This window comes from Ovis canadensis, chromosome 21 (assembly GCF_042477335.2).
Source record: "Ovis canadensis isolate MfBH-ARS-UI-01 breed Bighorn chromosome 21, ARS-UI_OviCan_v2, whole genome shotgun sequence".
Lineage (NCBI taxonomy): Eukaryota > Metazoa > Chordata > Mammalia > Artiodactyla > Bovidae > Ovis > Ovis canadensis.
The window spans coordinates 17,492,267-17,505,546 of record NC_091265.1 but is presented as its reverse complement, the minus strand read 5'-3'; the positions used below and the strand labels follow the sequence as shown (position 1 = coordinate 17,505,546).

The following is a 13,280-nucleotide window of genomic DNA, read 5'->3' as shown; positions in this document are numbered from 1 at the left end:
CGACCTGACGATTGCCATCACCCTTATTATTTGTGCAGAAGCCTTGACTCTGGCTTCGATGACTTGGTGCTGACTCATACACCCTTGTTCCAGCCCTCACTATCTGGAAACTTACAATCTGCACATCTTGTTCAAGATGTCTGGGTCCAAAGTGGCTACTTCCTCCAGCTACCCCAAGTCTCCTCACCACCCTGTGTTCTCTGCCTTACTAGACTGGAAGTGGAATTCGAGGCTGATGGAAAGCATGAGCAAAGACACTGAGTGTGAGAGCACAGGGATAACTGGGGAAATAAGAGAGGTCTAGAAAAACTTTATCTTCTTGGGCTCCAAATCACTGCAGATGGTGACTGCAGCCATGAAATTAAAAGACGCTTGCTCTTTGGAAGGAAAGTTATGACCAACCTAGCAGAACATTACAAATCAGAAATGTTACTTTGCTGACAAAGGTCCACCACCTAGTCAAAGCTACGGTTTTTCTGGTAGTCATGTGCAGATGTGAGAGTTGGACCATAAAGAAATCTGAGCACCAAAGAACTGATGCTTTTCCAACACTGTGGTGTTGGAGAAGACTCTTGAGAGTCCCTTGGACTGCAAGGAGATCCAACCAGTCAATCCTAAAGGAAATCAGTCCTGAATATTCATTGGAAGGATTGATGTTGAAGCTGAAACTCCAATACTTTGGCTACCTCATGCGAAGAACTGACTCACTGGAAAAGACCCTGAAGCAGGGGAAGATTGAGGGCAGGAGGAGAAGGGGACGACAGAGGATGAGATGGTTGGATGGCATCACCAACTAGATGGACATGAGTTTGAGTAAGCTCCGGGAAGTGGTGATGGACAGGGAAGCCTGGCATGCTGCGGTCCATGGGGTCACAGAGTCAGACACGACTGAGCAACTGAACTGAGAAAACGTGAAGCACAAGTAGAACTGTGTGACATGATGGTGCTACATGACTAAAAACATGTTAGGATCAAAATGGAAAGTTAAAATGTTTGGATTGCTGGATAATACTAAACTGTCCTTCAAGGCTCACAAGTTTCCCTCTACCTAAGGAACATACATTTCTGCTCCACTAACTCCTAGACGTCCAACTAAGGGGTCAGGAATTCTAGAAAATCTTATGAGGTCTTCCTGCTTCTCCTCTTCCACTCACATGTGCTAAAACAACGAGTCCACAGGCTTTGGAATTCAGACAGGGCAAAAAAGAGACAGAGACTCATCATAAGAGAATTCATCATGGACTGCTAATGGAGATTTTAGGACAACTACTTTGGCAGCAATGTCTAAAAAGTCTGATTGCATCAGAAAAGAATAAAATAAGGATTCTTTACCTTTTTTGAGTCATTGCCCCCAGTGAGAGATGAAAGCTATACAGCTGCCCAGTGGAAAAAGCACATATACATACAGAAACACTGCTGCTGCCGCTGCTGCCAAGTTGCTTCAGTCGTGTCCGACTCTGTGCAACCCCAGAGACAGCAGCCCACCAGGCTCCCCTGTCCCTGGAATTCTCCAGGCAAGAACACTGGGGTGGGTTGCCATTTCCTTCTCCAATGCATGAAACTAAAACGTGAAAGTGAAGTCGCCCAGTCGTGTCCAACTCCTAGCGACCCCATGGACTGCAGCCCACCAGGCTCCTCCGTCCATGGGATTTTCCAGGCAAGAAACACTAAATCTTATAAATAACTTTAAGGGATTTGCAGATCCCCTGGACACCCTCAACAGACTATTTTAAGGAAAGTGAGCTAAGTATCTCCAGACTACTGATGATGAGCTGCGTTGTGGTCACTGCAGAAAGAGATTACAGCCCAGGGCAGTGTCAGTGAGCTGAAGCAGTGGCGGCGAATAAAGCTTCAGGCGCGAAAGAAAATCACTACATCACAGCTGGACTCCCATCTCCTATGACTGGCTTAAGTCTTAAAGGAATAAACAAAACACTGATGAGTTCTTTATTTCATGTTAGGCAGTGTACTAAGGCAGGGTCCTGCATCTTACAACTCTAGTAGGGGAGGCATTACTACCTTCTGAGGCCATGCCATACAGCTCAGAAGCATACTGACCAAGATTCAAAACCAGATCTGACTACAAAGCCTATGCTTTCATCCTCTATGCCATACACTTCTTCAGCTAAGCAGTATCCCCCAAAAGAAAACCTGATTCTGTGTCCTAGGTGACACATAGGAAGTAGGGTCTTTACTTATCATCACTTTTACCTCTAAAGTAAAAAAAAAATGTTTACTTGTTAAAAAACATACAACACAGTTAAAAACACGTTATACTTACCCTAACAACGTACTGATAAATTATCACAAGGCTGATAGCCATGGATATGTTGGCAAGGAATGAAAGCACAAACAGATTCTTGAGCTCACGAATGAAGACCAAAAGAATTAAAAACGGAAGAAAGCAAAGCATATATATTCTGAGGTCAATACTTCTCCTCTCACATGGACTTGATGAATTGGTGCTATTCAAAACAAACACTTTCCTCTCCAGGAACCCTTCATGCACCTATACAGGATTACCAGGAGAATAAGGAAGAGGGAAGACAAAAACTTCCATTAACTTATAAGCATGGAGAAATATAAAGAAAACTGTGATCTATATATACTCTATGATAAATTCCTTTGCAATAAATAAAAATACATAGTTTTAAGACAATCTAGCAACCTAGAAATATACATATATATATATATATATATATATATATAATTTAAGGACAATTAAAATAGTTTTCTTTGCAAAATAACTTTATCATACTGTGAAAACAAGGTTCACTAGAAAGTTATGAGGACAGATTTGCTAATCCGTTTTGAAGCTTTGTGACTGTAATGCTCATGATGCCTGCAAAGGCTCAATCTGCTCCTGAGATAATCAAAAGTAGAAGTATACTTGTCTAGAATGGCCATTGGGTAGTCTATTAACACAGCTTTTTTGAAGCAGCAAACAATCTCCAAGTGCCTTTTAGAAATGTACAGTAATCAAAATGAAACTCAGAAATCAGAGCCCAATTTTAAAGGTATTCTATAAAGCAACTGTTGATGAATCAGTATCACTGTCAATAAATATTTATTAAAAATCAGTTATCTTCTGTGTGCTAGACAATACATTTTTGTCAGAGCAAAAAGCTTCTATAAGATAAATCAACTCTACCTCAAAATTTATTCAGCTTTTTCTATAAACCAATGTTTAGCTTCCAAATGAGATTCCATAATTTATAGGCTCCATATATTAAAAATTGTCCCTCATTCAATTAATCAAATAGTCCAACTTACAAAAATAGAAATGAAATTATAGAGGACTTTAAAAATAATCTTAAAAACTCAGAGAAGAGGCAGATCATACTAAAATAAAAATATCAGTGAAAATCTATTTGCCCCAAACACTGTACCCTCCTTTGAACATAATGACATTATCATGTCTCTGGATATATAAATTAAGAACCAAAACTTATAGTAGTAACAGCAAGTATTTTCTGAGTATTTTGTATGTGTCAGGTACTGAACTTTACTCTCCAGGAACCCTTCATGAACCTATACTGGATTACCAGGAGAATAAGGAAGAGGGGAGGAAAAAGCTTCCACCAACGTATACCCATGAAGGAGAAATATAAAGAAAATTATGATTTATATATACTGTGTCAAGTACTGAACTAAATACGCAACATCTCATTTAATCCTCAAAACAACGCTCTAAGGTGCGTGGTAATATTAATTTCCATTTTATAGTTGAGGAAACTGAGGTTTAGGGAAAGTAAAAAAGAAAAATCTATATAATATCAAGTCAGTAAGTGGTAGTTCTAGGATTCAAGCCCAGGTCTGAGACCCAAGAATCTAGCATGTGACAGGTACACGTTCACCTGATCAAAACGCTGCAAGCCTGAAGGAGGGGCCTGCCCAAGGAGCCCCTGGTCCCCTCTGTGACATCTCTCTCCCCCGAAATACAGGACTAGGAGGCCAACAAGTCAGAAGTACAGAACAAAATTCTGACATGATTAATAATTCAGGGGGTTAATTTTACCCTTATCCACAATAAGTAATGTTTAGTGCCACAACAAATGTAATTATCATCTTAAATTGCAGGGACTATACCTACCAGTTTTAAGTTATGTTGGCAACTTATAACTCATACTGGACTAGCAGACTCTCAGGTTATGCCATGTACCATTTAAGAATTGCACAGCTCTCATTTATCTTATAATTGGCCATTAAAACTTCCTATTTTATCTTCTATAACTTGAAATAGAAGCAAAATTGATTGTTTACATCACTTGGCTTTTAAGAAGATGTTTTATTTGCTGACCCGATTTTCTCTGTCATCAAATTATTTACAGCCAAATACTTCTGAAGTACAGGTAATCAAAGAAGTACCTCCCATAACCAAGATGAGGTAATGATAGAGTTAAGCTCTATCAAGGATTCCTGGCAAGAGAAAAGTAGTCATATACAAGGGTTGTTTGAGTCATTAGGTGCTTGGGAATTTCACATCAATTCTATCACAAACCTCTCATAATAGTTTAGTATTCTTTGGCAGAAAGACAGTTATAAGAAATTCTCAAGATTGAAAAATAAAGTAAAATAAAAACATCGATACATACCCAGAGCAAGATTCAGGTAAACATTTGAGTCCTTCGGTGCCCTCTAGAGACAGAGATTGGCTATCTAATAGGACTTCCTACGCTCTCACATGTTTACCAAAATGCAAAACACTGAAATAAATATTATAAGATAAAATTACTAAATTCAGTTGCTTCCAGTAGAGCTCAAATTTACTAAATTCTACAATTTATTAACTTTTCAATTCAGTGATTTAATGGTTAAAATTCCAAAGGCAGATGATGTTCTTCAGCAAAGCTATAATGCAGAATTAGAGCTATAATACGCTATATTTGCATACTGCATATAAAATGCATAGTGCATTGTATAAAGGCTTTCACAAACCTTTCATGAGCTGAGCCTCACAATAAGGCTATAAGGAACATGGGGAGGTTTTGCTATTGTTCCTATTTTACAAATGAGGAAATCGAGGTTTGACCAGGAATAAGGGGGTCTTACCCCAAAAAACTGAGAGCATGCACCTGAATTCAGATCTTCTGACTCTGAAGTCCACGGGCTTTGGTATCACAACATTTTTTTTCCTCTGAATGTAACAGCCCTTCCCTATTCTTCATACCCACATAAACTACTTGGTCTATCTGACCTTTTCTTGAGCATTTTAACGTAAGATCAGCAAGAAGCTACTATAACCACGATGGACCAGCATCACTGGAAGCGCCACAGTACCTCACCCCTGCCAACTGTCCACAGTGGCTTAACGGGACCAAGAACAGCCGTGCAGCAGCTACAGAGCAAGAGACGCACAGCTCCATATGGGAACTAGACTCTTAATTCTTTGGTTCGATGTAACACTGAATCTTCAGTTTTAGGCAGATCAAGGTGGTAATAACCTTACGGGTTTAAACTGTAAAAGTAGTAGCAATTAGTACGGTTTAATCAACCTGTGTATCTTTTATTGGAGACCGCTCTCAAATGTGAGGATGCTGCTGCAGAGAGGGGCAATCTCTGATGAGGCTGTTTCAGTGATCAGACTGCTGATTCAGTCTGCTCTCTAAGGTGAGGTGCTTAGCATTGCTTTCAACTTTTCTCACATCTGCCTCAATGTCTTTTTCCATACTGCTCTTTGGGCTGCAAAAGAACTTTCATCTTTCTATCAACTGCAAGCTTCTCCTTACCTTCCAGAGAGTCACTTTTTCTACCTGGTCTTATGATATGTGCAAATGAGTTAAATTCTTCCATTCAACTTTGGAGGCAACTGATAACATTTCATTGGAGAAAGTGACCAATCCTGAGCTTACAGATATTTATTTTATATACTTATATAGTCTGTCATACACATACTCACAACTAAAGTCAGACAATGCCCTGCCCTAGGAAGAACAGTAGTGCGGCAGCCGAATGAGGCATTTAGGTTGCTGCCTAACTCACATGACCCGGGGCACATTGCTCATGCTCTGTGAGACTCTGTATCCTCATTCATAAAATGAGCATAATACTTATATTACAGTGCAGTTGCAAAAATTAAAGGATATGTATCACAGTTTATAAATATAGGATCATAAAGCATTATGAGCATTATCTATAACTTTAGGTCAAGCTTGTTGGTAGCTCTCTTAGGGGATGACAGAAAACATTCACTACTACCAGGATGCACAATCCCAGAAAGGCACCATTTCCATTATATTCTGTGTAAATGACTGCCAAAATGGGTTACCTTATATTGACATTAAATAGCCTCTTAACTGAGTCAGTAATCCTAAAACTATATGACTTGAAGAATTAAATACTTGTAAAATCAAAAGCATCATCAATGATGAATAATGCTGATAAAAGCATCAACTCTCTTATTTATAAAAGAATGACTCAGTGACCCTTTCCACCATTAAAAATCTAAGAGGAGGGCTTTATCAAACTATCGCCCCCAGACCAAAACCTATCATCTATTTTTGCAAAAAAAATTGTACAGGAATATAGCCATATATAACGTATTATTGTCTACAGCTGAGTTGAGATAGAGATCATATGGCCTGCAAAACTGAAAATACTTACTATCTAGCCCTTTACAAAAAATGGTTGCCAAATCTTGGTCTAAATATAAAATGAAGTTATCTTACACTTAGAAAAGTGAGTCAAATATATACTTGAAAGTGAAAGTGAAAGTAGCTCAGTCATGTCTCTTTGCAACCCCAAGGACTATACAGTCCATGGAATTCTCCAGGCCAGAATACTGGGGTGAGTAGCCTTTCCCTTCTCCAGGGGATCTTCCCAACCCAGGGATCGAACCCAGGTCTCCTGCATTGCAGACAGATTCTTTACCAGCTGAGCCACAGGGAAGCCCAAATATATACTAGGTACAGAGATTCTTTAGAACACATATTCACATGATTTTGCACTAAAATACCTACAGAAGTACTCTAGATTACTGAGTAATGCCTACTATTGTACCATGGATAATAACAGTTATTGATTAAAATAACTAAATAAAAACATATGGTAAAGTAAGAATAATACAGGCCAACTATCAGTTAAAGCACATAAAGAAATGTACTTTGGCATTGTGCTAAAAGGGGAGGTTTTTTTTTTATTTCAGTGCTTTGCATGTTTGTTTAAACTGATAGTCTCTACCAAGACTGCAAACCATCTATGTTTGATGCCATATCTAAATATGATGCCATAATTGTGGCATCAGAAGAAAATGATTTCAAAAACTGGAGAAAAACACTTACTTGTTTCACATTTTCAGCTAAGAAGACAATATACACACTACAGAATCCCAGCTGTGTTATCACCAGAAAAAAGTCAACCACATTCCTAAAAAGGGATACCCACAAATAAGTATTAGTAAGAGCTGAAGAAATGTCAATATATTTTTTCCCTTTTAACTATTTTAAATATGTCATAATGTCGTTGTTGTTCAATCACTAAGTCACATCCAATGCTTTGCAACCCCATGGACTGCAGCACACTAGGCTCCCCTGACCTTCACTATCTTCCTGAGTTTGCTCAAATTCATGTCCACTGAGTTAGTGATGCTATCTAACCATCTCATCCTCTGTCACCCCCTTCTCCTTTTGCCTTCAATCTTTCCCAGTATCAGGGTTTTTTTTTTCCCAAAGAATTGGCTCTTCACATCAGGTGGTCAAAGTATTGGAGCTTCAGCATCAGTCCTTCCAATGAACCTTCAGGACTGATTTCCTTTAGGATTGACTGGTTTGATATCCCTGCAGTCCAAGGGATTCTCAAGAGTCTTCTCCAACACCACAATTTGAAAGCATCAATTCTTTGGTGCTCAGCCTTCTTTATGATCCAAGTCTCACGTCCAGACACAACCACTAGCAAAACCATAGCTTTGACTATATGGACCTTGTCAGCAAAGTGATGTCTGCATTTTAATATGCTGTCTAGATTTGCCACAGCTTTTCTTCCAAGGAACAAGTATCTTTTAATTTCATGGCTGCAGTCACCATCTGCAGTGATTTTGGAGCCCAAGAAAATAAAATCTGTCACTGCTTCCACTTTTTTCTATTTGCTTAAAATATTTATTATCTACAAAGAGCATATATTTATGATCTGCATATCACTAGACATATCATTGAGCAAAAAAAGTTATAATACTTAAAAGTTCCCAATTTTCCCATTATTTACTTCTGAAATTCAACAGATTAATGAGTAACTATCTATAAAGTGATTTCATGAAAACATTTCATCAATTATATTAAGCCCATCTCTTCTGTTTCTCCAGATCTTTTTCAGATCAACCTGGTGTACTGCTGCTGCTGCTAAGTTGCATCAGTTGTGTCTGACTCTGTGCGACCCCATAGATGGCAGCCCACCAGGCTCCCCCATCCCTGGGATTCTCCAGGCAAGAGTACTGGAGTGGGTTGCCATTTCCTTCTCCAGTGCATGAAAGTGAAAAGTGAAAGTGAAGTCGCTCAGTCGTGTCCGACTCTTAGCGACCCCATGGACTGCAGCCCACCAGGCTCCTCCATCCATGGGATTTTCCAGGCAAGAGTACTGGAGTGGGGTGCCATTGCCTTCTCCAACCTATGGTATTTCCCAGCAAATAGGATGAGCATGTTCCCTACCATCCAAATCACTAATAATACGAAATGGAAGAGGACTGGGAGCATGGCCCTTACCATTCTACAGAGACCTCTCCAGGTTGCTTAGTTCTCTGCAGTTTTTTAGATACTCTAAACAATTCCAGCCACATAACACAGCGGGTATGGAAGTGGGAAAGGGAAATCACTGGCCAAATTAGCATTATTTGGGTATGATTATAATCAAGTTAAAAGTCAGCCTACATATTATTAGTATACAGTCCACACCTCTGCCTATTGTTCTGGGAACAATGAGCTTGCACTTACTAATTCATTATAGTCTCTTGTTTGACCATTACTGTCAAGCTATCAAGTAGTCTAGTCTACAAGCCAACAAACCCTCCTCCTCCCATGTGAAGTTGGAAGGGCCTTTGCCTATTTTCATTCTTGCCATAACTCTCTTTCTTCACGGTTCTTCCGGGATCCCATGTGTAAATAACCTTGGTACCTTGAAATGAATCCAAATTCCTTCTCTCTGATGAATTAAGTATTTCTTTAAGATCTCTTCACTCACCTTTAATTTTAGTACCCTTTACCAACAATCATCCCAGTAGCTTCTGTCTGAAAGCCATTCTTTTAGACAGGAAAAGCAGACAAACCTGCCTTTAGCCTGGCAGGAGAAGGAGGAAGACGGGGTCCTGGAGGCAATACCCAGGGCACTGGGCTCTGTTTCCTTCCTTCTCCCGCACAGTCTATCAGGCCGGAAACTCTGAGCAGCTCACAGACACATCTAACTTCCTGAAAATCAAACCATAAACCACTCTACTGATACCATCCTTTTCCTTCTTTTAACTTCCACCACACACATTATTTGTACCCTGGTTAGCATGCTGTAAACTGCCTATGCTTATTTTCCAGTCCTGTGTTCACCTGATTTTGATTAGCTATGTCTGACAACTATAAAGTTACATTTAAACTATACAGTGATCAAAACAACATTATATTAAAATACATACTTCAGATGTCTTATGAGTATGGGCTAAACACTACAATTTTATTTGAAATAGAGATTGCAACATTTTTGTTGCTTTTTTTTCCTTAAAAATTATCAAACACGATTATGTCATAGGTTAGCTAGACACTTTATAAATATCATTTTATTTCAACTATCATTATAATTCTGTGAAGTATTATTATAAACTCACTTGATAGTGAAAAAACTCAAATAAAATAAAAATTATTTGACCCAGATCATGAATTTGTAAAATGATAGAGCTGAAATTTGAACCCAAGTCCATTTAACTCTAAACTTATGTTTCCCCCAATTTTATTTTACTTCTATTAATCTGCTTTATCAGATGAACATACCTATACTGATAACTATATATTAATAACATAGCAAGTACTTACCGCCCCCATGCTGACTGCTTCTGCAGACAACTCCAAGGACTTACTTCCATAGCAAAACTCACTGTGTCACTATACCCCAATGTTGACTTTTTGAACCTGAAATTTAATGACATACATGCATATGAAAAGGAAAACTTTTAAACGGTTCCATAAATGCATCGCTTGAAAAGAACATCAATAAGTGGGCTATATACTGACAGAGGAGTTTTGGAAATTTGGAGATTTGCATGTTTCTAAAGACATCTCATGAAATTTGAAGTTTTTATATATCTTTTCAACCAATATATTAGTTTTAACCCACTGTTAAAGTTTATGTATTTGTTAAATTCATATAATATTTGTGTTTCACTGATTTAAATATTTCAATTATCTAAAAACATCAACTATACTGTTCACGCCTAAACTATTCCATTCTTATAACAGCATTATTTTTAAAAACCCATACAGGGCTTTATAATATACTGTCATATATTTAATCATCTAATAGCCACATTCTCACTTCTATTTTTTCAAGTATACAGTGTTATTTAAAGATCATAAATGACCCGCCTAAAGTTTTAAGAACATTTAGCAACAACAAAAGTGAGTTAAAGTTAGAATATTAGTTTGCCAGAATAGACAATGTTTGTTTAAAAGTTGGTTCACTATCCAATAGAAACACTTTGATACAAAAATAAAACAGAATATTATTTTACTACCTACCAACCCACATATCAGCAAAGAGCATAAAAGGTCTTATACTCAAAATGAAATTAGTAACAAATGACCATTACTTTTTAACTAAAAGTAGCCCTGCTGCCTCCTTTTGCCCCATATATCTTCCCTGATTTTTTTCATTTACACTATATTAAAAAAACTTGATTTCACTACTTTTAAAAGAAGTATATTTATGCTGACCAGATTTCAATCATATAAAATGCTACCTTTTTCCGTAATCATTCTCTTAGAATTGTCCATGTAATAGATTATAGGCAATACAATGTCTAGTTGCAAAGCACAGTAGAAATATAAGACTATCTTATCTTTTAAAAACTATATAGCTTTAAAATAAATTAAATAGACTTAACAAATTCACATTTACCTCTGACATAGAAAGTGACTGCAACGTACCAAAATGTGCATACAGTGAACAGAAATAATTCCTATAAACACAAGGCTGATTGGTCCAAGCTGTGGGAAAAACATAAGTTTTAAATATTTAAGTTTAATAAAAATTAAATTATCTTATAAACAATGAAACACAGACTATTAATTGTCACTGACAAATTTTAGACAAAATGATTAAAGAATCATTTGCATAATAGAAATTAATAGACTTGATATAGAAAGAATTTAGTAATATTTAAGACAACCACATATAATTATCAACTTGACTATCCAAACCTATGAATGTAGAATATATAAATGCAACACAATAGAATAGAATACAGCGTGATATTTAACATCAGATAGCAAGTCTGTGACAACTGGTATCCCATCATTAAAAGTATACACAACCATAAAACATTATCTAAGTTACTAAAAAGCACTGTATCATCTGGGATTGTAGGCAATCTACTTCTTCTGTGTATCACTTGTTGAGAATCACACCTGAGAAACTGTGCCTAGAAAATAATTATTTGAAAAAGTGGTACATAAAAATTTCAAATATTCATTTACTAAAATTAAAGTGATGCCTAGATTATTGACAGACAAAATATTGCCGAATATAATATTGTTATTTTTATAATGAGAAATTTTTCAGTTTCTCTAAATTAGGATGGACAAAGTCCAAAATGATAGTTAAAACTCTTAAGAAAATTCATCAGTTAAAAAATGTTAAATACAATTTCATTAGTTCGTAACTGAATACTCCCCTATCAGGATTCTCTATAATTACAATTGGTTCCAACAAACTCTTTGAATGTTTGTTTTCAAAAGATATTGTTATTCTTTTTTTAACTATTATTCTTAAATCCTGAAAACTATATATTTTATTTGGAATCTAAAAAACTATAAAATTTCACCAATACTAATACTCTAAAAATATATCTGTTGCTATGAATGTATCACCTAAATTCCTGAAAATCCAAAAGGCTAATAAGATCTAACTATATCTGGAAAAATCAGATACTGATTTAGGATCTGTCAAATATTGTAAACAAGTAATTAGGTAGAAATGAAAAGAGTAATTGATTCTCATTTTTAGTTAGATATTATCATATATTATTATCATATAATATTATATATTATTCATATAATTTTAACAACAATAGCTAAACGATTATCTAGTTGTCACCTGACCAGGTTATATTTGACTAGGCTAGATGTTAACTTGCTCTAATTTTTGTTGTAAATTAAGATTGGTAACTGTATTTTAACTAGAGATTACAAAAATGAGACTTACCACTATGCCTGCATTTTTTATTGCTAGTGGAAGTCCTAAAAGACCAGTTCCAATATTTCCTTTAAGAAGATGAATAAGAGTTTGTACAAATCTGAAAAATAGAAGTTGTAAGAATTAAACATTTTAGAACAAAAGCTATTAAAATTACATGACCATGGTTTTAGCATCAGAAGGGAACTAAAAATTTATCTAGGCAAGGAATCAAACTAACATTTCCATGTGAACAGAAGCTAAAGAAGCCAGAAGTTATATCTGGTTCAAGTACTACCTTTGTTCTTTAAAAGCAGAATACAGAGGGTTATTATGGAGATTAAATGAGTTAAATGAAAGTATTTTTGTATATATTAAAGTAATAAATGAAAGGCAATTTTCTCATAAGATTCTTTGCTGCTATGATATTCAGAACAATGCTGAATATTATATACAGCTAAGCTGGTAAGACAGCAATTTATTGCACTATGCAATCATGACATTAAACATAGTTTATCTATGATTATCAACCTCAGAGGAAGTTAATTAAAAGAAAAAAATACAATTTCTAAAACTGTGTATATCATCAAGTAAGATAAATACTAATCAGCTTTTACAATCATGAACTCCCAAGGGATTTCACCTAAGAAAGCATTCCAAGAGGCATTTGGAGAGTCTCTTGGCCAAGAAAACACAAATTAAACTAGGAAGAAGGGCACAAATTTTTAATTTTGAAAAAAAAATGCTTATCTAAAGTTTTTATTAGTTTATACTATTCATCTTTGGTCAATAAAAATGTTACTTTGCTTAACTGTCAAATTATCATTAGAATAATAACTTACTCAAATCTATTAATGATGACAAAATAACAAAAAAGATTTTTAAAATATTCCACTGCTTTCCTGAGACCATGACTGTTC

The 13,280-nt window shown here is 36.1% G+C and overlaps 1 protein-coding gene across 2 annotated transcripts in view; it reads right to left on the bottom strand.

The window, feature by feature from the left end:
• SLC36A4 (solute carrier family 36 member 4) overlaps positions 1-13,280 on the bottom strand; it is a 41,725-nt gene that overhangs the window by 21,745 nt on the left and 6,700 nt on the right. The window contains exons 3-7 of one of the 2 annotated variants that reach the window (XM_069565184.1): positions 12,391-12,481; positions 11,086-11,174; positions 10,005-10,100; positions 7,281-7,365; positions 2,282-2,509 (exon numbers count right to left, since the gene is read on the bottom strand). In XM_069565184.1, the coding sequence (XP_069421285.1) occupies positions 2,282-2,509; positions 7,281-7,365; positions 10,005-10,100; positions 11,086-11,174; positions 12,391-12,481 (589 nt within the window). Of the gene's footprint in view, positions 1-2,281; positions 2,510-7,280; positions 7,366-10,004; positions 10,101-11,085; positions 11,175-12,390; positions 12,482-13,280 lie in introns of those variants that run through there. The other variant, XM_069565185.1, reaches the window with a different exon arrangement.